Below are 25591 nucleotides of genomic sequence, written 5' to 3'. Positions count from 1 at the left end.
CTGAGGGGAGCACGGCGGCGGCGGGGCGCCCGCCTCGGCCCGGCCCGGCGGCGGGGGCGGAGGGGAGCCCTTCCCGCCTCCCCGGGGGGCGGAGGCGGCGGCGGCGGCGGGGGGATCCCGCGCTCGGCCCGGCGCTGGCTCCGGTCACTCGGCTGGAGGAGGTTCCCCCTTCCCGAGGGGGAGTGCGGGATCGTTCCGCCACAGACGAGCCCCGCGCCTCCACCCGGGGCCGTGTCCGGGGCGGTAAGTGCCGAGGGTGGAGATGTCGGGGGCCGTGTGGGAGGGATGGCGGCAGCCCGGGGCGGGGGAGGGCTGGAGGCCGCTGAGGTGATCCCGTGGCGTCCGGAGGAGGGGGCAGGCGGCCCCTTGGGGCGCTGGGGGCCGCCTGAGGCTGGGCTTCCCTCTCTCGGAGGCGTCGCCTCTTCAGCGTGCCCCGAGTTAGCCTTGAAACTGCTGAAGAGGGAGCAGCGTGCCGGCAGCCTCGGAGCAGGGCACCAGGTAGTGGTGCCGCCGCCGTCCGGGCTGGGACCTCTCCAAGGGGCCGGACGTCCCTCTGTGTCCATGGAGAAGGCGCCCCAGGGAGGGTGTGTGGAAGGGCCGTCTTCCGCCGTAGGGCTTCGGTACCTGCGGAGAAAGAGGCGCTCAGTGGCTTCAGCACACCATGACTGAGGAAGGGGTGTATCCACGGGGGAGATGGAATGATTAACGTGCCCTCCCTCCTCTTCCTCCTTTGTGTCCCTGTGCAGGAGTCTGGGCTACCCTGCTGATTTTTCGGAGTTCAGGTAATGGCTGAAGTTGGTCGGTGGGAGACGGCTGGAGGCCCAGAGCACGGTCTGGGTGTTGCACAGAGCCTATGATCTGACCCTCAGCCTCTTGCCTTCGCTGGGACTGCCAGGATGGGGAACAGTGGCTCAGCCGTGAAGGTCTGCACGGATCACCAAGGAGGCATCAACTGGCTGAGCCTGAGCCCGGACGGGCAGCGCCTGCTCACGGGTAGTGAGGATGGCACAGCGCGGCTCTGGAGCACTGCCGACAGCCAGTGCCGTGGCCACTTTCAAGGTACAGTAGCTTCTTTTCGCCTAGTTTTTGCATCTAAAGCGTGGTACAGGCCACACAGCATGTTCTGGTCTCTTTCAGTCCCTGCAGCCTGCCGGGCAGCCGAAGTCAGGCTTGTTTTGTTTTGTGTTTTTTTTAAGTATTTGTTACAGCATTGTTAAGCAGAAGCTGTTTCAACCCAAAACAGGTTACAAGCGCTACTGAACGCATGGATCCTTTTATCTCAGGGTGCGAAACATAGCAGTTATTTAACTTATGTCTCCTTCTGGAAGCCCTCTGTTTTACACCCTGATGAAGTATTGACTTTTTGTTATTGTCTCTCTCTCTTTTCTTTTTTTTTTTTTTTTTTTTTTGTGTCCTTGTAATCATCTCATTTTCCAGACAGTCTTTATTTAGAACCTCTTGATCCAGAAGTCTGGAAAGGAACCTTACTAAATAAGCTATTTTTCCCCCACATTTGACACACAGAAATGTTAATTGCTGGGCTTTTAAATTTTAAATTGATTTTGCATTTTAAACAAAATTTATTATCCTTAGGCTAGCATCTCAATAATTAAAAAGAGAAGAAAAACTCTGTAGAAAGTAGAGTCATGCAGGAGTCAGATGTGGACTAAAGGTATTCTCACTCACTCATGTTCTTTTCTCTTAATACAGGGGAAAAAAGCTCTTAAATTTCGAATTTCTAATCCTTTTTTCCTCTGAAGAAGAAATCACATTGCTGTGATTATTTTGTTTGTTTGTTTGCTTGCTTGTTTTTAACTATGGAGTATTGTCTTTTTTCCCCACATCCTGCCATGGTTCTAGCTCCTGGAAAACTCACAGCATTTGCTTTAGGCTTAGAAATCCCTTTAAACCACTAATTAACTTTTAACTAGAAAGAGAAATGTACTGGATAATATTCATATTGGCCTATATACTGCTAGTGTTTGGGGTAAACTCTAAAGAAGGTTGGCTTGTGAACTGTCAGTCAAATGAGATAATTGTATGTATTTTATATTTATACATGCACACAGCTGTTGTGTAAATTTGTATCGTACAAGCTATAATTATTGATGAACCTATATCTATAACACAGTTTCAAGCTTCCGCCACAGCATAACCAACAGACTTACGTGGTGACTGCTTTTGATCAGACCAGCATCAGACCTTGTCTGCAACTGTGGGTTTTGTTGTCCTTTGTGTGGCTCAAGTATTCTTGATGATTAAAATCTGACTGACAGACTTTGGTTGCAGTAACCAAGATGCGTTTTTGATCTTCTCAGAGCAGGATTACATGATACTGTGATAAAAATCCAGGAAACCTGTCCCATTTAAGCTGCTTTGCAAAAAGTTTTCACAAAAATGTCAGGATAGGTATAGTTTTGCTTATAGCCCTGGTGATCTGTTTAATTTTTGGCATCTGGTAAATTTGCTTAAGAGGAAACAAGGTGTGTGTTTGTAACCTGGATTCTAGTTCACTTTTGAACTACAACAAGGCTTTTGAACTACAGGAGTTGTAGTTTTTGCAGTCAGTGAAACAAAGTGTTTTAGTGGGTAGTTTGCTTTCCCTCAGTTTTTTTCCCATCTCTTTATTCTACAACATGATTCTGTTTTCCTCATGTCTTTGCTTGTCCATTTGTCTCTCTTTAATCACATTTGTCCTTCTTATAATTTTTATTTTCTCTTCAAAGAATAGTGTTATTTAAATCACAGTAGGGCCCACCAGCTTCAACCAAAGTCTGGGGCTCTCTTGGGATAGTTACAGAAGAGGAAACAGTTCTGATCTTGAAAGCTTACAGTCTAAATAATTAAAGCAGAAGACTGCAAGATAATACTATCCCAACAATTAGATAGGTGACAGCAGTTTCATACAGGAGATCTTGGACAAAGCTGCGACTTCAATCCTAAGGTGATTCTTAAATTTGGTGCATTTAATGATACAATTGAAAAATGATACATCTTGCTAAGCAGCAACAAAAGTTTAAGGTTGTAATATTGATTCCTCTTCACTAGCATTACCCTGTTTTTCAGCATGAAATTTTTAGAGTAGTGGTTGTGTCTATTTTTATTATAACTGTAGAATCCCACCATACTCTGAATACTGTATAAGTAATTGTGCTCTTATTCTTTCTGTGTCATTTCCTTAAAGGTATACTGATATTTTGAAAATTGTGCATTTTATGCATGTTGTTAGTCATAATGCAGAAAGTATTGGCTGACTTTTTACCAGATATGTTTTTTTGTTTGTGTTTCATTTTGCTTGGACAATGAAACTAAACTTATTGGTAAGTCTCGTCGCTTTCTTTTTTTCTAGTTTAATGCTTTAATTTAGGGCTGTTTGTGTGCTGACAATCAATGGGCTGGGTCGAAATGCAGCCTTTTTTTCCTGACTTCAGAAGAAGGAAGCAAAACCATTTGTTTTTAAAAAAATAAGCCAATTTTTTACTGGTTTTAAACTTAAGTAGACTGAGTTTTATTATACTACTTTAGCTAACTATGTTTTTATAGTGCTGTTTGATCTACCTGGTTGGTGAAACTGTACTGTTTTTCACTTAATCCTTGTATCAATGAAGCATTTTCTGCTGTTAGTTAAAAATGTTGTGTTTATCCTTAAATGTGAAGAAATGGTGGTACATTTAAAACTAGAGTTTCAGACCCTTTGCTGAATTTTTCTTTTTTGTTAAGGTGAAGAGCTCGACTAGTTTGTTCTGCTTGTATGCACAGCGATTGAATTTATTTCCTTTGTTATTCCTAGGACATGAAAGTTACATCACCTTTTGCCACTTAGAAAATGAGGCTGCCTTCACATGTAGTGCAGATCATACCATTCGAAAGTGGGATGTGATGACAGGTCAGTGCGTGGCCATTTACCGAGGACACACGTCAATTGTTAACAGGTTGGTTCCGTGGAGTTCTTCCCTTGTGTTCCTGTAATCTGTTATTGCGTATATTGTCATTTTACTGCAATTCTCTGTTGCAACACCAATAAAATGGGTTGTGTAAACCTTTGAGTTCATGCTACACGTGTTCTGTGCTGTAATGATTAGTTTTCCTAGCAACAGTGCTGACACATCCATAGACAGCAGATAGGAGAGAAATGAAAGGCACACGGCAGGGGAACTGAATCCAGGGATAGGAATGAAATTCCAGAAGAAATTATTCAATTGATAACAGATGCTTCTGATAAGTAGATTTAAAAACATCACGTCAAGCCTTTGTGTCAGTAAGAGGGATAAAGTCAGGGCTTTTTCTGGAATTACTATTCCTGTTTGTGCAAATGAAGTTTAATATTAAACTGATTGTGCGTGACTGATCAGCCTGTCAATTTAAAGTGCCTCTTAATAGTTGGACTGGATTTAATTAATGACAAATACAGCAGTCAAAGACGGATACTTTTTTTTAAAATTTTTTTTGGTGGGTTTTTTTTTTTTTTTTTGTTCCTTACTAAACTCAAAACACATACAATGTGTAGCTAGATTCTGTAAATAGTTAGGAAGGCTGGCTCTGTCTGTATTTTGGCACTGGCCTGATTTTTGCTTGAATCAGCAAAGGGGAAATGTGTTCCCTATTCATATGACTTTGTTGCCAGTTGAAAGGTTCCAGAGGACCACACTTACCTGACAAAGAAGGCAGGTTATGATGTTCACTATCTCTGGCTTGGAAATACGAACTGTAGGGATTTTTCTGTAATTTCTGATTTGCTCTTCAGTTATGTAATGTGCGGTGCTCTTGCTCTACCTTTTTTGAGATCCTGGGCTAAGTGAAATTAGGTGTATTTTTTTTTCCTGCACTCTCTCTATTTCATGATGGAAAGATGATTATCTTTGCACACTGTCAGTTACAGTTCAGGTTCCTGGATTTTTTGGTGGTGGTTGTTATTTAATTCCAAGTGATTTTCTCAGGTCAGTGTATAAATAATTATTTGTAAAGAAATACTAATAATTATCAAGAATGAGTTATTTTTTTTTTTAAATCCAAACAAACCACAACAAACTCTTAGCTAGTACATGTTACTTGTGAAAAGTACGTAATGGTTCTATTGGAAAAGATTCTAGAAAACACAAATGCCCAAAGTTACAGTGCTATAGTGTAAAAATGTCTGCATCAATGTACCTGAATAAGAGGTCTCAATTTTAAAAGTAGGAACAGGGAATTGTTTGGGTTTTTTATTTATGAACCTTTTTATTGTTTTTTGTTTAATGTGTATTAAACAGTGACGCTGAACTGGGGACATACAGGTTTTGTTCATGCTACTGTTTCTAACTTCAGGGTGCTTGGCATTGAAATTGTGACAAAAAGTTGTTATGTAAAAAGAATGATACTGTTCATACAAGCAAACTTTATTTTTTGCAGGATCCTGGTTGCCAAAGACTATCTCTTTAGTGGCTCCTATGACAGGACAGCCCGCTGTTGGAGTGTGGACAAAGAGAAACAAATCCAGGAATTCCGGGGCCATCGGAACTGTGTCCTGACTCTAGCTCACTATTCCTCCAGGGATGTTCTTGAAGAAGAGGAGGAGGAAGAGGAGGAGGAGCAGAAAGTGAGCAGAGACCTCCTGGTGACAGGTAGCACAGACTGCACTGTTAAGGTCTGGTGGGTGTCCAGTGGGCGCTGTTACCAGACTCTGCTGGGACACACTGGGGCTGTCTTATGCCTTATACTTGACGCACCAAACAGGGAGCTGTTTTCTGGCAGCACGGATTATACCATTCGAACATGGAATATTGTCACTGGTGAGCAGTTGAAAGTGTTCAAAGAGCATCAAGGATCAGTAATTTGCCTAGAGGTAAGAACAGAGGCTTCTTCAAGAGCTGTTTGAAGGGTGTGTCCATATCCTAACTCATGGGTTGCAGGTGTCTTTTCATTGATATAGAAACTCTTCCAAGACAGGTTATAAATGGTAAGCTTAAATGTTCATGTAATAACAAAAAAATAGTGCTTTGTGGTCTTGAGACAAATCCTCTTTCCCTAAAACACTTTCTTATATCCTCTTGGCTTCTGGGGTCTATCCTGGTCTAACTTCTAGCTCAGTACCTATTTAAATCCTCCTTGAAACTCGTGAGTAGGTTTGCTGGGAGGACTGTTAATCTGAGTAGGATTCCATACACAGGATCACCAGACTTCGAAGAAAAATAACATGAGCAAGTAGTCAGACACAGGGTCAGATAACTTAAAAAGGGGAGGGGAAAAAAATTCAGAGTAAACCAGATAACTTAAAACCCCACCAAAACCCAACCCAAAATTGTGGGCAAAAGATAATAGGAAAGCATAAAGCTGAAAGAAATCCTGCTTTAAAAAACACACAGACATAATTTGAGAAAAGAAAGGGAGAGATGGCCAAGACAAGAAAACGGGCAAGGAAAATGGAAAAGTAGAGCATGGGGGAGTGAAATCAGGAAATGAAGGAGAGAGGGGAAAAAACTTTAATGTGATCTGAAAAACTATACCCTTGTTTTTCTGTTTTTTTGTTTGCAGTATGCTTCTGGTGAATGGTGCCAGGTTTGTTAATGTTGCAGAGGGAAGGAGGAGGTTGGGCAGATGAAGGAAAAGGGGAACTATCACACAGCACTAGTCCTGTACACTCCATTATCCACCAGAAAATGCTAATAGTATATTTAAAGAAGGTATATTATGGTCTGTAGCTTAGTTTCAGGTCAGCAAACCTTAAATGTTTTACAAATGTATATGTCTGAAGTTAATGACCATAGTTTTTTCTCAGTACTCCCCTTGTTTGTGTTTGTTGTCCATAAGGGTTTTCCTTTACAGAAGTGACAGTAGGTATTGTTAATAGCTGCTTAATAAATGTTGCCTGTGTTTCTAGAGAAGGTAGTCACAGCTGACACTAGCAGACTAAAAACCTAATGGTACTGAAGGAATTCTATTTTCCTTCAGTTTTAGAAAGGAAAAAACCCCACACAAAATCATGTTGCCCCGGAGTAATGTTTGTCTTGCTTGGGTAAATTCTCAGTGTTAAAGCTTGTTTTTGTGATATTGTGGTAATGTATTTTGGGGATGCTCAAGTAAATCTGTTGCTGTTCTTAGTGTCACGCTATGTTTTGCTGTTTAATTGTAACCCTTCTCCAAGGCACAGATTGGCAACGACAGAGCTTGCTTTAATTTAATTGGGTTCTTGCTAAAATTGTTACACAAAACTGGCTTGACCCTCTCCCAGAAGCCTGGGAAATTCAATTACACTCTTTGAATGCTCGAGAATTAGCAATGCTGCTCCGCTTGTGAGCACAGAGTTAAACAATGGTTTTAAACAAACAGAACTTCTTGTAGGGGAGAAGAAAAGCAAAACCAATACATCTATTTGGAAAACCTGAACAATTCAAACTACACAAGACTACTGCTGCCAAGACTGTGTTGGCAACAGTCCTTGGCCAAATCTTCTTCTAGCTGTGAGTAACTGGTAGCCCCTCACTTCTCTCATCACCAGTTGATGTTTGAGGCTAGAAGAGTCCAGCTGAGGTACATACTGCCCCCACAGAGAGCATTTAGTTTCTAGGCCTCTAAAACTTATCCCAGCTTAAGCTGTCACTGTACTGCTGTTGAATAGCTTTAGGCTGTCTATCTTTCCTAATTCCTCCCTCTTCCTTACTGGGTTCAACACCAGCCCTTCTGTTCCACTTGGCTGCCTCTCAGAACAGGCCACATGGTATTTTCATTCTTTTAGAAAGGGGTCAATCATCAGAATCCATACAAAGATGTTATAACAGAAGGGAAACTTCCTGAATAGAGGTGTTTATTTTTTAAAATTTTTGTGTTCTTCTCAAAAAGCTCTTAGAGCCTTTTTTGCCTAGGGCTTCTTCGTGACAGTGTTGCAATCTGTGGTGGTGAGTGGGTCAGGAAGGACTTGGAGGTAGTTGTGAGTTGCTCACAGTAGCCAGCAGACAGTTTTAATTGTTGACAATAGTTCATTTTCTGCAGGGCAGAAGTGAGCTGCTAATTGCACCAGGTTTTCACTCTCCCCTCCTGGAGGAGCTGAGTTGGTACCAGCAATTAAAGATAGTTACCTGTTCTCTGGGTGCTACAATGCTTTTGTGGAGAGAATAAAGGGAAAAAAATAAAGACTTATTTTCATTTTATTTATTCAAATAAAGATCCCTAAGGGAGGGTGACCTTTCAAAAAGTTTGAGAAATGCTCAGTGTGATCTCTCATCCTGGACACAGATCAGGAAAAATTTGGATATTGAGACCATATTTTCCCCAACTTTAAAAAGTACTGTTATTAACGGGAATGCCCCAGGATGTTCTAAACTGCTGCAAATTAGGTCTGGACTGTTCCAGTCGTCTCCCATTACTTTCCAGTAAATACCAATAGTGTTGCTGAAGCAGTGAATGGAAATTCCTGGAGCTTCTTGAAGGAACGTTTCTGGATAGATATCCGTAAAGCACACCCATGTTTTTTCCACTTTGCTTCCTGCAGTGCTGGCATGTGAAAACCAGAGGGGTGATGCCACGGACATGTTTGGATTTTGAATGTTCCTCGGTTGCTCTAAGTTCCTTTAGGTGTTGTTGCCAGCTAGCATAAGTTAGAGGAGCCTGAAAGCAACTCTCATCTGGCATGGCAGAACAGAAAGCAGGGGTGAGCTTTTAGCCTTCCCTTCTCCCCTGTCCTTGGTGGTCCTGGACAGTGGAGTGAAGAGGGTGGAGCTGTTCAGATATTCCCTGGGGCTCGTTCTGCTGTCCCAGGGTCTGCTGGTTGAAGGCGATTTACAAGCTGAACTGAGTGCATGTGGTCTGCTATCAGAGTAGGTCTGTTGCAGGTACCAGCTTATTCTAATGCCGCTCTTCTCTAATTTCTGCTATTAAATTAGACTGTCAGAGGTTTTGCCAGGGGACTTTCTATCTGCAGTGGCAATCGTGTGTGTGCTAGGTGCTTTGGCGGCCTTGACTACTTCACTCTCACAGTCAGGCAAGGTAACTAGCAGTGGAGCAGCCAGAACTCTTCACTCTATTTCTCCTGCAGTGAATTGATAGCTTGGCAGGCAAGGGACAGCAGCTGCTTTGAGTGCTCTCTCTTCATATAAGAGCCAATGATGAGATTTTATAGGAAGCGATGGGAAAAAGCAGGGGTGGGCTGAGAGTAATCACACAGCTCATGCTAGTTCTTCCACTTAAAAACTTCAGGCTTGGCAAAAGACCAGTATTTGCAATTAATAATCAAACATGCATTTTCATTAATGTGACTGCCTGCAATAGGCTGAATAACCCTGACTTAAATATTTACTTGTGTATGTTTTTCTAAATGTCTCCAAAGTAGCTTTGCAAACTGTTCGCAAGGATTGCTTTGTCCTTTGCTGATTGTTCTGCCTCTGAGTGTTTATCAAAATTGTGCTGCCAAAAGCTGGCAGAGAGATACGATCCAGCTTCAAATTTAGCTTGGATCCTATAGCAAACATTCTTGCAAAAGGAGTTTTAAATGAACATGAGTGGGCAAGGACCTGCTTCTGGTTTTCCTGCAAAAGATCCTTTGTTTGGACCATTCCCTTTAGTTGCCTTTTAAAGCTGACTAGAAGAAAAGAATGCTTTGAACAAAGCCATTGCCTGAACTCCGTTTATACGCTTAACTGTTGTGATCACGGGGACAGAATTTTTTTCTTGCCACACCAATTAAATTAAGTGCACATATTTTTTGTAATTTGTGTTTGATGCATAATTCATTAGAGGATGAAGATGTGAATTAGATGAATATGAATGTGTACAACACCTGTAGAAAAGAAACAGTTTCTAGGACCATTACTTTGTACTGCAGTAAAAAAGTTTAAAAACGTTCTCTAACAGCCAGACCAGAGAGCTCATTCTAGATGGATTCTCAGGAAAAAACCCAATTTCTTGCCCACAGGGAGTTCGCTAGCTCGTTAAAATGAATGTGGTTTGAATGGGATCCTGAAAGTCTAACTCGGCTGAAGGCTTACATAGTTGTAACTTGAGATTGGTCCAAGTTGGTGATTTTTAACTTAGAAGTGGCTGTGAACAGAAGACCCAGCTGGCAGACTGTGGGAATACTGACCCCCATGTGAAGAATAAGCTGGTAATGGGACATGTGGTTGCTGATGTGAACTCATGGTGAAGTTCCTGGGAGCCAGTCTGAGTGCAGTGACCTTCAGAAAGAGGATGTGTCCAAATCTGTTTGGAGAGCCAGTTGCTTCTCCGTGGATGAGGGTTAAATTGTTTCTTATAGCAAAGGTTAATTGGGAGGGCAAAGTCCATTCCTATAAGGTTGAAATACCTGCTAAACAGCTCTTTTGCTGATGTTTTTGGCATTCATAGAGGTAGAAATCATCTTAAGCTGCTGCATTCAGTTCAACCAAGCTTGTGGAGCAGTAGAGTTGTGATTGTCTTCAGAGACCAGCCTTAGATGTGATCGTTTGTTTTTTTTATTCCAACAGTGGTGTGTCTGGGGGCTATAACCGAGGTCAAGGTTGCATAAAACTGGCATTTTTTAATAGCGAAACCTGTAACTGCTTCAGTGTTTACAACCTGTATTTTGCTACTGCTGTTACATTGCTACTCACAAGCAAGTCTGAACTTTTTATGGACTAGTACATCTCTGCTACTCTGGCCTGAGGATTAAGACGAATTTGTTCCATTCATGTGTCTCAGTGTTTCATCTGGTTCAAAAGCAAAGTCCCTCAGAGTAATGAGAAAAATTAACAGTCCAGAATTAAAGATATCAATGCAGTGACTTTTTGCTGCCTGATTGAGGCTTTAGAACTGGGCATCTGACAGTCATCAGGTTTTTAAGCTTTTGAAGCTACGTGGGTTTGAAATGTCCGCTCAGCTCATTAGTATCTGAGCTGCAAATCTGTTCTGTGTTGTCTGCTCTGCTACAGGTGTCCTTGCCTTGCCATGCTTTTCTGTGTCAGGAGCTTTGTAGGGCAGTTAGCCAAAGTGAACAAAGTGCTCAAAAGCCAGCCAAAGAAAATACAGCTCTGAAAATATCACCGCTTCTCCAGGCAGTTGCAGATTAGAATATGTAACTGTTTCTACTGATCATTTTTAAACCAAGAGTTGACAGACTTGGGTATATCTGGAAAAATCTACTGAGTAAAATTTTACATTTTTACTTCTAAATCATAAGAAAATTAAATTCTTTAATAAGAATATGACTAGAACCTATAGAATTGGGTAAAGGTTTGGAGACTTTGGGCTAGAAAATTCCAGTAATTACGGACCTGGGGACCCAGCCCACAAGTATTTGCTGAAAATGACTGTGCCGGGATGCCCATACACAAAAATGGGTGCGAGTCTTGTCATCAGGGAGGCTTAGCTACCACCGAAGCTGTAGCATGATCTTGCATTTTGGTGAAGAAGTCAGTATATTTTGTGCAGCTCCCGAGAGGGGACAGATCTGCTGAGCCTAACACGTCAGCTGGAATGTTTAACCCAAGGAACAGCAACACACTGTTTTTCCCAGTAGTCTAACAGAACTGGTGGATATGGATTAAATGGGCTCTGTAGGCTGAGGAGATTTGAACCCATTTGGGGAGTCCCATGACCGCTGGATAGGAGAAGCCAGGCTGACGTAAGGAGGTTAGCCAGAGGCCTAGAGAGAGAGCCATCAGAAGGTGACCTAACTAGAAATCAGTATTTTGGGGACCTGTCTGGAAGTGAGCAGGGGAACTGTGTTACAGTCCTTCTTTCTTGGGCTTTTTGAATAGTTTTCCAAACAGTCATGACTTAAGAAAAAAGATAACGGGGGGCAAGGAGCTGTGCTGCTGTCTGACCCTAGGACCTCCACTGCTTCCACAGCAAAGGTGGCTTGTGCCAGCCAGAATGAGGGCTTTTGCACAGCGTGTGCAGCCTTGGCGAGTTAGACTTGACTGTGTTGCTGGGGCATAGCCACACCCTTCGGATGCAAACTCTGCAAGAAGGCTCTGGAGTAAAAACACCGATTTGACATGGGTCAGATTGGATTGGTGTCTCTGTCTTGCTCTTCTCAGGCAGAATCTCATCTGGTTTTCCTGTACTCTCTTGACCAGTTTCAGGGATACTGTGCACTGTTGCTTGTCACAACTGCCCTGAACCACGCAAGGCTTCCTGGGCATTGTAGAAAAGGGTGGTTGCAGCCTGGATCAGCCTCCCAAATCAGGGTTGCACTCTGGGATTTGTGCAGTCAAAAGTTAGGATGCTATAAATTTCAGGTCCCTTTTCGGATGGACTTAGTTGCATTGTGTCAGGGTTCCCCATCTCTAAAGTAGGGAAGGTATTTATTTTATATTACACAGAGCGTGGGGTCTGCTTGTAAGGTGCTTTGGCTAGGGGAACAGTATTGATGATTATTATTTTTTTGATTAAATATAGATACTAGAAGTGTAGCTTAGGCCGGAGTTGTAAAATAGACCTGTCTTCAGTCGAGTGAAGGAGTCGTCATCTCACCTAAATTGATACAGATGGCTACAGCTGAGAAGGTTGTCCTTGTCAGAGGGGAGAAACAGTGAGTTTTAAGGCGTGATCCATTTCAGACATCTGCTTCAGGATGAGATGAATTGTGCTCTGGACTGCAGTGACTGTAAGGGGACTATCTTAGCTGTGGATATCTGTATCAATTTAGATGAGGTGATGCCTGCATCGTATCACTAAAGGCAGATCTGATTTGCAACTTCAACCTGAGCTGATAGCTCTTGATGGCTTTTTCCGCTAATAGCTATTTCGTGCTCAGGGTTTTAAAAATACCATGGCAATGAGAGGCTGTGTGACAGTCAGAGCCTGTACTGGGTTGGCTGTGCTGCAGGCTTACTCTGTGGCGTCTGGTAGATTGTTTAACCTGTTAGTATTTCTGTTTCCATGCTTGCTACTGTGCTCACCTGCTTAAACTGGTGAGGGGGAGGAAGGTGCATAAAGTATATCATGGGGCAGCCCGGGTAGCACAGGGGCTTTGAATTTAATGAGGATGGTTGGTGCACCGGCTGTCTTGCCAGATCTCTGACTGGGCTTCGGAAGCTTTTATGGCTCTTACGATCCTGGTGCTATAAATTACCTGAGTAAGCCCACGTCATTTAACACATTTTTATATCTAGCAAATTAGCAAATCCAGGCAAGTTGCAGCTTTTCCGTTTCACTTCAGGATTTATACACCCACTTAAAAGTAGAAATGAAGCAGCATAACATAACAGCCATTGAATGCAGAGTGGCATTTACCTGCAGGAGGTTATAACTTAGTGTTTTCCTTTGTTCAGTGGGTGGGTTGATGCTGCTAGCAAGATGTCTGAAAAAGAAATGCAATTACTTGGGCAAGCAGCAGGATCTCAGCTCAAAGCATCCTCTTCCATTTAGCAGGTGCAATGCAACAATGCTCTTCATGCCCATTTGGGCTGAGCCTGGAAATTAAAAGTCAGGTTACCTTCCTCAGGTGAACTGTATAGCTCTTGGTTTTTCTTAGTGCTGCTGGTCATTCCTTCTCTTTCCTCATTGAGCTGTAGTATTAATGCCATTGCTAAAACAGCTTAAAGTTAATAGGATGTGACATTTCAAAGTATTCCTGGCTTTTAACAGTGGTATGAGTTTTACAAGCTCCTGACATTTAGCTGTGAAAACTGTCCCATGGGCCGAGTTCTGCTGGTAGGAAGTGTGGCATGTACTGCTCCAGCTGGGCTAGCGTGAGCTGGGTCCAGTGATCATCTTGGTCTGCCTGCATACATTTCTTACTTGGGTTAGCATAGTCTCGTTGCTGCAGTGCTTTGTATCTTAAAATACCTTTTGTTTCATGTTGTAACACAGTGAAAGTGGTTTTTTGCACAAAGCTCACTTATAACGCCTTTTGGGACTGAGGTGATTCCCTTTTTGGGATGGGAGTGGATATGGGAGAGCGTGAAAAACATTCCAACCTTACCGATACAGAGTGTGCAGAGGGAGGACCAAAGGTTTATAATAATCTAAAGTGGCAGAATAACCAGACCCTTAAAAGTGACCTAAGAGCAAGACTCGTGTCAAGTTGATTTGTCATTTCTTCTGCAGTTGGTTTCTTGGAGGTACCTGAGAAGTGTAAGGGGTTAGTGCTCTGCTGGTCATTTGAGCCTTCTGATCTGTGTGTCTGGAGGGCAAACCAGGTGTCATTACTCCTTATGCAAATCCTGGTTTTTTGCGGGGGGGGGGGGGGGGTGGGGGGGTGGTGGGGGGGGAGGTGTTGTCAGGGTTCTTCCTCCTGTCTCTCCATGAAACTTAGCTTGAGCTACAGCCGGTGGATGACTGGCTGCCTTTGTTACACTGCCTTCAGGTGGCAGGTGTTAGGCCTGTTCTCTGCTTGGAGGAGTAAGCAATCAGAACGGTATGTAATGATGGCTGTTGAAACCTTTATTTTGTTTTCCTTAGACATAGAATCCAAGATTTTTCTCTGCACTGTGGAGAGCTTCCTTGCTGAGCTGCCAGGCTTTGGATAGTTTGTTATTGTGTACTGGCTAGTTTTACAGTCCTGTACAGGTCAGTTATCTTCTCTCTGTCTGGGTTTCCCAACTGCAATCCTTCCTTTTGTCATTCTCTGTTGTGTCTGTGTGGAATAAAAGCCAACCTCCACCAGTAGTGAATTCACACAATGTGCAGGATGACTAGTGTAATTACGCACCGTTCTTCTTTGGGATTTATAGGCAGAGATGCTCTAAACACACAGCAGAAGACAATCTGATTGACAATGTTTAAAAAACCAGTGTAAGAGTGGTTAATTATTTAATCATTCGATAATACAGTCTAAAAAGACTTGTGGAAATGCAGATACAAATCGGTTTCAAGGAAGAGCTAGTGTTTCCAAATACTGACCTTGTGCGGAGTAATCATGTTAAACCCTGGTTTATGTTGCATAGGATTTTGTTTTTAATTTCCTTTTTTGTTACTCAAAATTGTTCTGAAATTTTTGTTGTAATTAACACTTAAAATCTGATCAGAGTTCTTGTCAAATATGCTTTGCAAAAACTACACTACAGGTTGTTTTTTTGGGGCTGTATTTATGTAATTCCTTATGGAAGTAGGGTTCGTATAGTTAATCTCCCTGAAATCCTACCTGCTTGCACTGGCAGATGGGCTAAGTTTTTTGTCTTCTGAAATGTGGGAGCTGTTTTTAAGGCTCAGAAGTCAATGGGAGATGCGATCACGAAGAATGCGAGGTTGGTTTTGCTCACCATCCCTCTGTTTCAAGGTGTGGTTGTTGCTCTTTGTAACAGGCTGTTGAGTTGGAAACCGTGACTTCGGATGAGTCACTCAGTGCAGTTCTCTCACGAACGTGCCTGAGAGACTATTGTTGATGTCTTTTTCTCTTCCCTTCAGCTAGTGAATCGGCACTTGTATTCAGGAAGCGCGGACAGGACAGTGAAGTGCTGGTTAGTAGACACTGGGGAGCGAATCCAAACGTACAAGGCTCACAAACACAGCGTTAGCACTTTGAAATACCACGCTGGGATCTGTAAGTTGCCTTTCTGATATTCAGCAATCCCGTTTCTTTTTTGATGTTTGTCTTTGATCAGAGATTGTTAATAGAGAATACTGTAATTTTGAAGGCTTGAGAAATTGTCACTTTTTTCAAATCCAGCATGTCTGCGTTCAGTATCAAACTTCGCTGCACTACTCCATGTGGGAAGCATAGATCTTCCCTCCATTTTCCACCTCCCTCTTCTGGGCAAATGAAGAGGCAGTTGCTTTATTTCTGTTACCAAGGGAAGTGGCTTAAATCCTGAGCTGTCTGTGAGTTGTTTGTGTAGCTGTGGTTTAACCTCGCTAGTCTGATGTCTGTCAGTCTGCTTCAGCTGCATACTTGGGGACAGCAAGTGCCACTGCTGGATATGCAGCCCTGTGCCTGCCCCTGCTACCTTGCAGGTACTGTGTAATGGACTGTCCTAAACCAGAATCCCATCTCAGATGCTCACTGCTTCTTTCTAACAGTTAGACTTCCTGTTCAGACTCTGACCATCTCCTAGACTCATTTTCCGCAAGTTCTCTTCCCTTTATCTCAGTTCCCCTATTTTCAGTACTCCTGTTAATAGTGGTATCTGTACATAACTGTATTCTGTTGACACAACGGTGTATTCTGACCATGAAACCTCCCTCTTTAAATCCCTCTCGTGGCTGGCTTTCCTTCTGCATGTCATCTGTTCATTTCTGCTTTTGGGTTGCAAGACTGTGCCTCTGTTTTTTTTTTTTTTTTTACCAGCCTGAACCAATCTGCCACTGATGGTTTATCCTGCCACTGTTGTTAGACCTGAGGTGCCTTCATTTGCTTCCAAACAAGTACTTCTCTCCTTCAGGGTAACCAGGATGCAATGCCTGTTTTAAGCTAATCTAGAAATTCATAATGCTTTTCTGATTTTGATTTCTGTACTTCAGCTGTGAAGTGAACATGTAACGACAAATGAATGGTTGCTGTTTGGGCCTTGACACCTCTTTTGGCAGTTGGCGATAAATGGCTGACAAATGTGAGATGGTACGCATCAGAAGGGAGTCGTACCTGCACAGGGAGATTACAGTTTAATGGCAGTTGTCTAGCATCATGCTTGACACGGCAGACTGACCACATTTATAACCCAGTAACTGAATTGATTTCTTAATTATGTTTGGAAACTTAATGTGTAACCAAGCCCAGAAGTAGATTTTGATTTTAATCAGGAAACCTTTTTTGGGTCTTACTTTCAGCATTAGACTCACAGTACTACTTTTCTCCATTAAAATAGTTAACTGTAATTTACAGTTAGTTTTGCCTCTCCTCCCCTGTATTGCGGAACTACCCCACTCTGCCCTACCTGCAGGTTATGATTTCTGATTTCAGCTTTTGCAGTTGGCTAGAAGGCTGAAATGGAAGGGGAAAGGGTCTGAGTTTATGCTGCACCCTGAAGTTGTCATTGCTCAAAGACGCAGGTAGGACAGGGGGATTGAACCAGAAATTTTAATCCAGGATGAATGCTGGCAAACAAAATACCGATTTTATTTTTTTTTTTTTTTGGTGTGTGTGTGTGTTTTCCCCCTTTTAATTATAGAGATACAAAACATTGAATACATCAAGGCTACCCAGAGGCAAGCTAACTGTGCTAAGCTGATGTTGGCCTGATCCAGTGAGGAATCTTCATGTCTGGGTGGGAGATGGAGAGACTGTCTCCTTCATTAATGAGCCCTCCAGAGCTGCATTTTTTTTCAGTGCTGATGCTGCTTTTAATGCAACCAGTATAGACTTGACCAGACTCTTTAAAACCGTCATAAAGAAAGTTTAGGCTCAAACAAAAGTTTCATTATCCGATGCCACCCCCATCAGCTCTGCAGCTTTCTCTCTCTTCCCCCTCATCCTATCACCTTGTCCCTGCCATACACATACACTATTTCTCCATAACTCTTTTTTTTTTTTTTCCTTAAAATGCAGGCAATATTGCTGCATTTAGTCAGACTTGTGAAGAACATCCTGATAGTGTGATAGAAGTGTTCACAGAGTTATTTAAGATCTCATTTTAAATCAAATGTAAAAATACTAAACGTGTCAAAGAGGGAGAATTGAATTGTTCCACTTGAAGGGTAGAAAAAATGTCATGGGAAAATATTAAGGACTTTTTAGAATATAATATAGATGCATTTTAGTTCTTGAAAGAGGAAATTTCCCCTTAAAAATTAATTTATATTGCTTGCATTATTGTAATACATTGATCACTTACTTACACAGTATCTAGTAGTTTTGTTTCAATTAGAATTACAATGACATATTCGCTGGATACCAAATGTTGGAGCTAGTGTAGCTTAAAATTCTAACAATTTACCTGGACAGATCAGCACTGTGTGTTCATTCTTTGTCTTTCAAAAATGTGGAGAAAATACTTCAATATAAATGCTGTTTGTTATGGTTTATGTTGCATTTGCACCAGTGCAAGAACACAGAAGGAATCTCAGCTGAGAAGTGGTAACTTTCTGTTAGAAGATCTTAATTCTGTTCCTTGCTGTCTGATCAGTACCCAAAGGATCGTTGCCCCAAAGAGTTTATGGTTTAAATAAGAAAATATAGTAGAAGAATGAGAGGAGAAATATATGTGTATTTCCAAAATGGCTTTATAGTGTACAGGGAGTCCAGACAGATCTGAGAACTAAACTTTAAATCATCAGAATGTGTTTCTAGTGGCGTTCCTCAGTCTGCTTGTGTAATTAATAGCATGGGGAATATTAAAGCTGGTTCTTAATCTAGTTTACTTAATGATATTATGTTGGTTATTTCTCTCCTACTGTATGTGCACAGTCCTTTAAAATTTAATGTGGTTTATAGTTTTTCATGTTGTAAAAGCTCCAACAGAACATTTAAAACCTGTTCTCCCTCCCAAGGGTCTATGAAATTTAAGTAAAAAATAAAAACAAATTGTTGATGTTATTTTTTTTTTGTTCTTTGTTTCACAGGTGGTATATATAAACATATATTTAAATGCTAAATCTGGGTTAGATAAACAGCTCTCCTTTGAAACTCAGAGGTGCCAAGAGACTTCCTAAATCTAGAGTGACAGTTCAAAAGACATAAAGGATGTCTGTCAAAAGCAAAATCCTGATAGTGATAGCTAAAGTAAACAGACAGCTGCATAGTGAAAACAACTCTTAATTGTGAAAACAGCTCTTAATTGGTTCCTACTCTCTGCCTGTGTGTAATAGTATTAAGTGCTTTCCATTCACTGGAAAAAAATAGCTGTACCTTGTTCCCTGCTTTACATCATTGTTACTCATTTGCAGAATGGGATGCAATGCTTTTTCAGGATTATGCTGGCAATTCAATTTATAGTGGCCCCTATAAAATGACATTGATTTTTTCACATCCAGATGTTTCTTGAAGGTGTACCCAGGAAGTACCCAGTCTCCTGCTGTTTAATTTGAAGTTGAAAAGCTGATGGCAGTAGGTAGCCTGTTCTCTCATCTCTTGTAGTCCTGAATTTACTGCCTTGATAATTTCTTCACCTCTCTTTGGGAACCCAGCGCCTGACTTCTCTCAGAAGATTAAGAATCTCTTGTCTTCAGGCACTTCAATTTTGTAAAAATCTTTCCATAGTTGTGGCTTTTGCAAAGACATGAAATGCAGGGAGCAGTGAATATATTTCTTTTTGCAGTTCTGAAGTATTTATCTCTAGATAAACTTGAGGAGTTTGGGTTAAGTGAAGGAAAATGAGGGTTTATGAAGACAGTTTGTAACCCTTAAGGCATACAAATGTGCTCCTTTTTGGGCATATTACTAAGTATAACATCTAAATATTCAACACTGCCTTACAGCTTCTGGATGCAGCAATTCTGGGAATCTGATTTGAAGATCCTGAAGTGTTGAGAAGTTGTTCTTTGAACATGTTAAGATACCCTAAGGAAGCCAAAATCACTAGTCATGCTTAATTTACTTAACACCCCCCTACCCTTGTAGCGCATGTACAATATAGCACATAGAATACAAGAGTTATAGCTGAAACCCTCAAATATTTCTGTGCCATACTGAAATAGAGATTATAGCCTGGGCCTTGAATCACTTAAAGGCTCTACTGCTTGCAAAGATCCTAAGCTCCAGGATTTAGCTGAAGAAATCTACCACACTGAAAGAATTTATAATACTTCTTTGTAAAGCTGCCTACACGTGCCACTCACCTCTGAGGAGAGAAGATTTCACTGTGGTATTTCAACAGAGACGGCCCTACTTACTTATGGTTGAAAATGGAGGGGAAAAAACTGTATGTGTTAACGAAGCTAAGGCCAAATTCATAGTATTAGTATGAGAGATGGTAGTGCTGGATGCAGCAGCACAAGTGATGAAGACATTGTAGTACTGAATGGAAACCTGGAAGTAACTCTGGTAAAACAAATGGAAGGCTTAGTAGAAATCCTTAAAACCAGACCTGAGATAAATTGCCTGCTCAGAATTATTGAGGCATGTTTAGGCAGGGAAATAGACGTGGAAGAGAAGAGCAGAAATAGATATTTGAAGTGTGTGTGGAGTGAAATGCTGCTATATGTAGGAACTTCAGATGTATGGCAATTCAATGTTTTGAAAAATACAAATGAACACAAGCATGCTGGGGTCAGCAAAATGGAAATGATCTGAACTTGCTATAACTGAGAAGAGAATCAAGCCTAAAAAATGATACATTGTGCTCCTTTGTGAACTAGTTCTAGGTACTTTTTGGACTCACGTGAACTGACCATAACGTGGCTGCTCACGTCTGGCCGTGTGCTGTGTTGTGTGGTTGCGTTGCAGTGTTCACAGGAAGTGGTGATGCCTGTGCAAGAGCTTTCAATTCCAAGAGCGGTGTCCTGCAGAAGATCTTCCGAGGGCACAAGTTCATCATCAACTGCATCCAGGTCAGGAAGGGGTTTCTTTGCTGGGATTTCTCACTTCCGATTGCTCCCTCATTTGTTTTGTGGGAATTGGTGTGGCTAGCTGTTCTGTGTGTCTTGGGTTGGATGTTGTTCTAGGGTAGGATGAAAAGTAACAGACTCAAACATTCCTTTTGTAATTTTAGACAAACTCAATAATAATAAGGATAAGTGAAACCACAGAACGAGTCCCCAGAGATAGTCCTATGTCTGTGATTGGAGGTTTTTCCGGTCAGGTTAGACAAGCAACCATAAAAAATGAGACGGATGTAACTGATCCTGTGTTAGGGGCAGGGAATGGACTTTGACCTCATGAGACCCCTTCCATTACAAGACACTGATGATAAGTGTTTGCAGTGCTCTAGGCAGAAAAGAAGTTTCTGCCTTATCCAAGCAGTATAATATGCCCCTAACCCCCTGGGCAACTGTTTACCATCCTTTCTGACCTTAGTGAAGAGCTAGTGGTGATTTTCATGTGCTACCCTGTATATAAACATTTATATAAAATATTGCCATCAGGAGCTATTTTTCTGAAGGTATAAAGATGACAAGGAAGCTCTGTATTGATGTCTGACCCACATCCTGCCGGACAAATGGAATGGTCTCTACCCCGGCTTAAAAATTTTCTAAAAGTTAATTAAGTCCCTGAAAAGTTGCCTGCATATTGTCTAGGCTCAAGTGATACTGGCATTTAAAAGTTAAAAGGGGAGGAATTAGTAATTCTTGGTGGCACTACAAAGACCAATATCATGCAAGGAATCTTGGGGGAAGAGTTTGAATCCTTGGATGCTTTGTGCATTTAAGAATCCACATCTCCCTTCATCGCGATCTCAGTAAAAGCTGCATGCAGGATGAGGATTTTGATTAAGAACGTGAGACACACTGAGTATTTCTGGCAGGCTGACAGTCAAAGAGAGAAAAAATTCCTCGTGGAATTGATCCCAAGCGTAGGGAGTTGGGAGTTGTAAATATGGTTGTCTTTTGTGTTATGTTTCTGAATTAGGAAGTGGCTAGTTGGCCTTAAATGGCAAACTCTTGGGTATTGACCAGTTGGTTGTGTAGCAGGTGGTCACCTGGATGCATTTGGGTAATAACTGATATAATCACTCTAGGCAGCCCTAAGTATTGACAAGACCAAAGTTTGGCTTTGTATTTTTTTTGGTGATTTCATTTCCAAGTGCACAGGGCAAAAAATCCTGGGAAGAGCGAGGACTGAGAAGTGGCCACCTTAATATAATCTTAAGTATGTTAATGAGGGATGGATGAGGGACTGTGGTTGTGTGGTGCTTGTGTGGCGCTTCATGCCGATGTAAGCCAGACTGCCGGTGGGACGCTGGCTCTCACGGCTCTCACGGCTGCCTCTGGGGGCTGCGAGCGCCCGTGGGGGACAGACTGACGCAGGAAGGAGGAGGTGATCAAGACCCACGGCTGGCTTCTAGGATGGAGTGAGAACAATTGGAAACTTTTCCAACAGCAGGAAATGTTTCATTAAGGGAATGAAACTACGGGAGAGAATCAAAGTTAATTTACTGCAGGTTTGGAAGAACAACAAATTCTGAAGGAGGAGTTGTACCTGTACCTTCCTGCAAGGGAAGAAGGGAGGTGAGAAGGAAAGCTTTCCTGAACCACCCCCACTGCCCACCAATGCTGATTTTGGTGCTTCCTTAAGCTTCATCTTCAAAACCAGCAGTCTGAAACCAGCACAGAAATTCCCAGCTACAGCCTACTCTGACACCGAGTTTAGTTCCCCATTGCTTTTCTAGTGGGTTTAGGTTATAAATAACTCCTGCTGTTTATATTTTATGGCTCTGTGAAGTGGCTGAGAAATGAATCCTGACTTGGTAATGTCTCATCCCACTTCAGCAGCTTTTGTGATAATTTATACTGGCTCTTGCAATGAGCTATCAGGCTTTAAGTGTTAGGATCAAGCTGTGTTTGCTCTGATTTTTGAGTTTGATTGTACCAATTCCGAGCTCTACCGTTTGGTATTAAATGTGACCCTGTTGTTCCAGATCCACAATGAGTTGCTTTACACAGCTTCCCACGACGGCACACTGAGGATTTGGGACATCCGGGGAATATGCAAGAGAAACAAGCGGCGTTTGAAGAAGGAGAGGTCTGCCCAGGGCAGGAGCTCTCAGAAGGGAAGTCTGTCTCGTCTCTTCAACAATAAAGTGGGCTGTATGGTACAGCAAGAAAATGGGGAACATGAGGCTGTTGAACTAATGTGACTGTCCAGAACAGACTTTCCGTCCGTGACCAAAGCTGAACCTTTTGTTTTCTGCACCACTGTGTCCATGTAAACCAGAACTTGGAAAGAGATGGGAAGGGGCTTTGCTTGTACCTCTTCTTCAGGAGCCAGGATTCTCTGTGACTGTCAGATAGACTCAAGTCAGATGTTGCTGCAGGTGACTCTCAGCAGGCAGCACTGGGGTCGGGAGGACTGCAGGGTGATGTACCTCTCTGCGTGCGTGTAATTAAGAACTTTACTTACCACTGCTGGTTTTCAGTTCCTTCTGGCACAGAGGTGTTGCACACTTCTGCCTGCCTAGTAGCTAATGAGAAATACTTTCTCCTGTTCCTGTTGCCCGCTCACATGCCCTCTGTTCGGCCGAATGTAGAAATGAAAGGTGCCCTGCAGTATGACTACAAATTCAATTTTCACAGCTGACCTTCGGGTCAGTTTTCTGCTGATTAGACCAACTAACACAGGATGGAATGGCTCAGCAGGAGTTTAAAGCAGACTGGACACCCCTCTGGGAAGTTGGGAGTAGTAGGACAGATTAAATTAATTTTTTTTAACAAAGCATAAGCTAGAGAACAAGTTAAACCTCAGACCTTCTGTACCAAGGTCAGCTGTTTGCCAAGGCACAGCAGTTGTCCTCCTCCCAACAACCCAGCAGGTTATTTCACCTTTTGCAGTCTCACACTTAGGAAAGGAAGCATTGATGGTCTCGCATGTCTCTTCTGTGCGCTGCCAGGGGTGTTTGCTGCCAGCTGCCCGCCCGCTGCTGGGCACAGTTCCCCAGATGGGAAGCTCTTGCAGGGCTCCGCTGCAGGGCAGGGCCTTGCCTCGGCATGGCAGGAGTGGGAAGCACCAGGTCCATGGTGGTGACTGCACCTGGCCCACTGCTTGACTGTCCTCCTGGGGAAAAGGTTTTCCTTATAGCCACTGGGAATGTCAAACTGTGGGTGTTTTTCAGGGGAGGGAAGAGATTTGTTGGGTGCTGCAGATTTGTTATCTTTCCTCTGTAGGAGGCTATGTCTGGCCTCGGTTTGCTAGGTTGCTAGTAGCATCAGATAAGCAGTCAAACACAAGAGAAGTTCTCCCAGTCTTTTTCCAGGTTCATCCCTCTCTGATAACCACTGAGCCATGAATAAACAAGGGTTCTTATATTTTTCTATTTGCAGATATAACTCTTTGTGGAACCAGTACAAAAATATCTAACCACATGTTTTTATTTTTATGGCTTTATTTATTCTCTACTACAGCAAGATAAAAATGCTGTAAACCTTTTTTTAGAATGGACTAATAAACATGTGGCATTTACAGACAACTATCTATCTAGTTTCTATTTTCTTCTCCTTTTGAGGGGGTTTGGCTGTCTGCACACACACAACACTTAAGAAAGGCTGGAATATGGAAAAAAATTAACATGTACTTTAGGAAACATTTCTTGCCTTTCCCTCACTGCTGGGTCTGGAGTCAAGCATGCCCTGGAGCTGTCCTGCCTCCTGCCTGTCACCAGACTGCCAGAGCTCAGTTTCTCTCCTCAGGGGAAGGAGCAACCAGCCACAAACCAAAGCCCAGTCTTAAGGTAAAGTGTGGACAACAGGGAGCCACCTGCACTGGCTCAGCACTGGCTGTGGTTGCACTGCAGACCCCTACTCTGAAACTGTAAACTGTGTCAGTGGGTCAGGCCTGTCACTGCTACCCACCCTGCTTGGCCCACCTGACAAGCAGCTTTGTTAGCTCCTACCCAGCAGGTTTCTGCATGTAGTAGGAAACAGCATTTTAATTATGTTAAATGCCTACCAGGAGAGACTAATTTGGGAGGCCATCTGCATAGCATGGACTTAATTCCACTGTTAACCTCTTGGTCTGGTTGTTGTAGCTCAGTGCTGTGCCTGTGAGAAATGTTTATGAGTTGGTGACTCTCGGTTGCTGGGGTGATGGCTTGCTATGCAGCTAATTTTGTTTGTGTTTTGCTTATGAGGTCAATGATAAGTAGGCAGCATTTAGCAGAGATAGACAAGAGTTGCACAGATGGCCTAGGCTATACTTTTTGTTTAAAACTTTGCCCACGGTATGTTAGACACGAGAGCTTATCTGGCCGTACAGCAGTTACACATGGAATTAGCAAATGGATTTACTAGACACAGGTCTCAAAGACTGGAATTAATGAGTCATTAACACTTCTGCCTGTTGCTAAACATACCACAGGGTCTTCAAATACATGGTCAAAATTAAAACTTTTAGCCACTTAAAACTGCAGACACAGTTATTCGGGGGCAGCGCTGGCAGAATTACATCATCAATGAATGCCCTCTCTGACAAGCACTGTGTGTTATGATGCTAATTTTAAATTCTCCAAGGACAAACCTTCACTTCTTAAGTTGTCACTGCCAGTTTGCTCTGCAAGCCACTTCAGAGAGAACTACTGCCTCTATAGCCCAATGCTGCCTTGGGCGCTTGCCTAGGGGTTAGCATAGGGTAGTGCCAGAATGCCAGTAGGTTTGGGAACCCCTCTGGCTAAAGGAAAGAATAAATTTGTTAAAACTACATCCATCACTTTGTATGTTTTCAATTTTAAATTCTTTTGTCCAGTGGTTCCTCAGTGCTTGCCTGTAGAGAAACAGGATATTACGGTTGCTGGGGCTGTTTTTTTTTTTCCTCAGAAGCTCATATTACTGGCTTTAGAAACACTTCAACCTTCTGGGAAGAGATACAAAACTACTCAATTTTTATAGCACTTGCCTTGATATAGAAGTATGAAATACAAATAATTCCTTAACAGTGTAATCACTCCCTGCTTTCTGCTGTCCTTGGCTAAGGTAGCCAGGAAAAAAAAATCCACTACTGAAGCCTGTTAAGTCCATCTGCTGGAGCAGAACAGTCATTTTTCAGGCCAAAGCTCTGCTTCCTCCAGTATCATGCTTGCCCTAAAGAAAGTTCAAGCCCTCATTTCCCCACTGATAAATGCTGGGTAAGAATAAACTGTCACCAGGTTTCTTTTCCAGCAGTTGCTATTCAGCCTTGCTC

At 42.5% G+C, this 25591-nt stretch overlaps 1 protein-coding gene across 3 annotated transcripts; it reads left to right on the top strand.

The window, feature by feature from the left end:
• Positions 1–94: 94 nt before the first annotated feature.
• On the top strand, positions 95–23885 carry WDR86 (WD repeat domain 86). Of its 3 annotated transcripts, XM_074831116.1 has the most exons (8): positions 154–243; positions 747–782; positions 896–1059; positions 3791–3932; positions 5389–5821; positions 15298–15433; positions 20210–20313; positions 22341–23885. In XM_074831116.1, exons 3-8 carry the CDS (start codon positions 897–899, stop codon positions 22557–22559), a joined length of 1197 nt encoding a protein of 398 aa, XP_074687217.1. In that variant the 5' UTR covers positions 154–243; positions 747–782; position 896; the 3' UTR covers positions 22560–23885. The 3 variants fall into 3 exon arrangements, with proteins under 3 accessions (XP_074687226.1, XP_074687217.1, XP_074687206.1); XM_074831125.1 differs by having other exon boundaries at positions 95–243; positions 747–1059; positions 5530–5821; XM_074831105.1 differs by lacking the exon at positions 154–243 and adding an exon at positions 463–498 and having other exon boundaries at positions 747–1059.
• Positions 23886–25591: the final 1706 nt, after the last annotated feature.

Source organism: Strix aluco, chromosome 1 (genome assembly GCF_031877795.1).
Source record: "Strix aluco isolate bStrAlu1 chromosome 1, bStrAlu1.hap1, whole genome shotgun sequence".
Lineage (NCBI taxonomy): Eukaryota > Metazoa > Chordata > Aves > Strigiformes > Strigidae > Strix > Strix aluco.
This window is presented reverse-complemented; position numbering and strand designations above follow the sequence as displayed.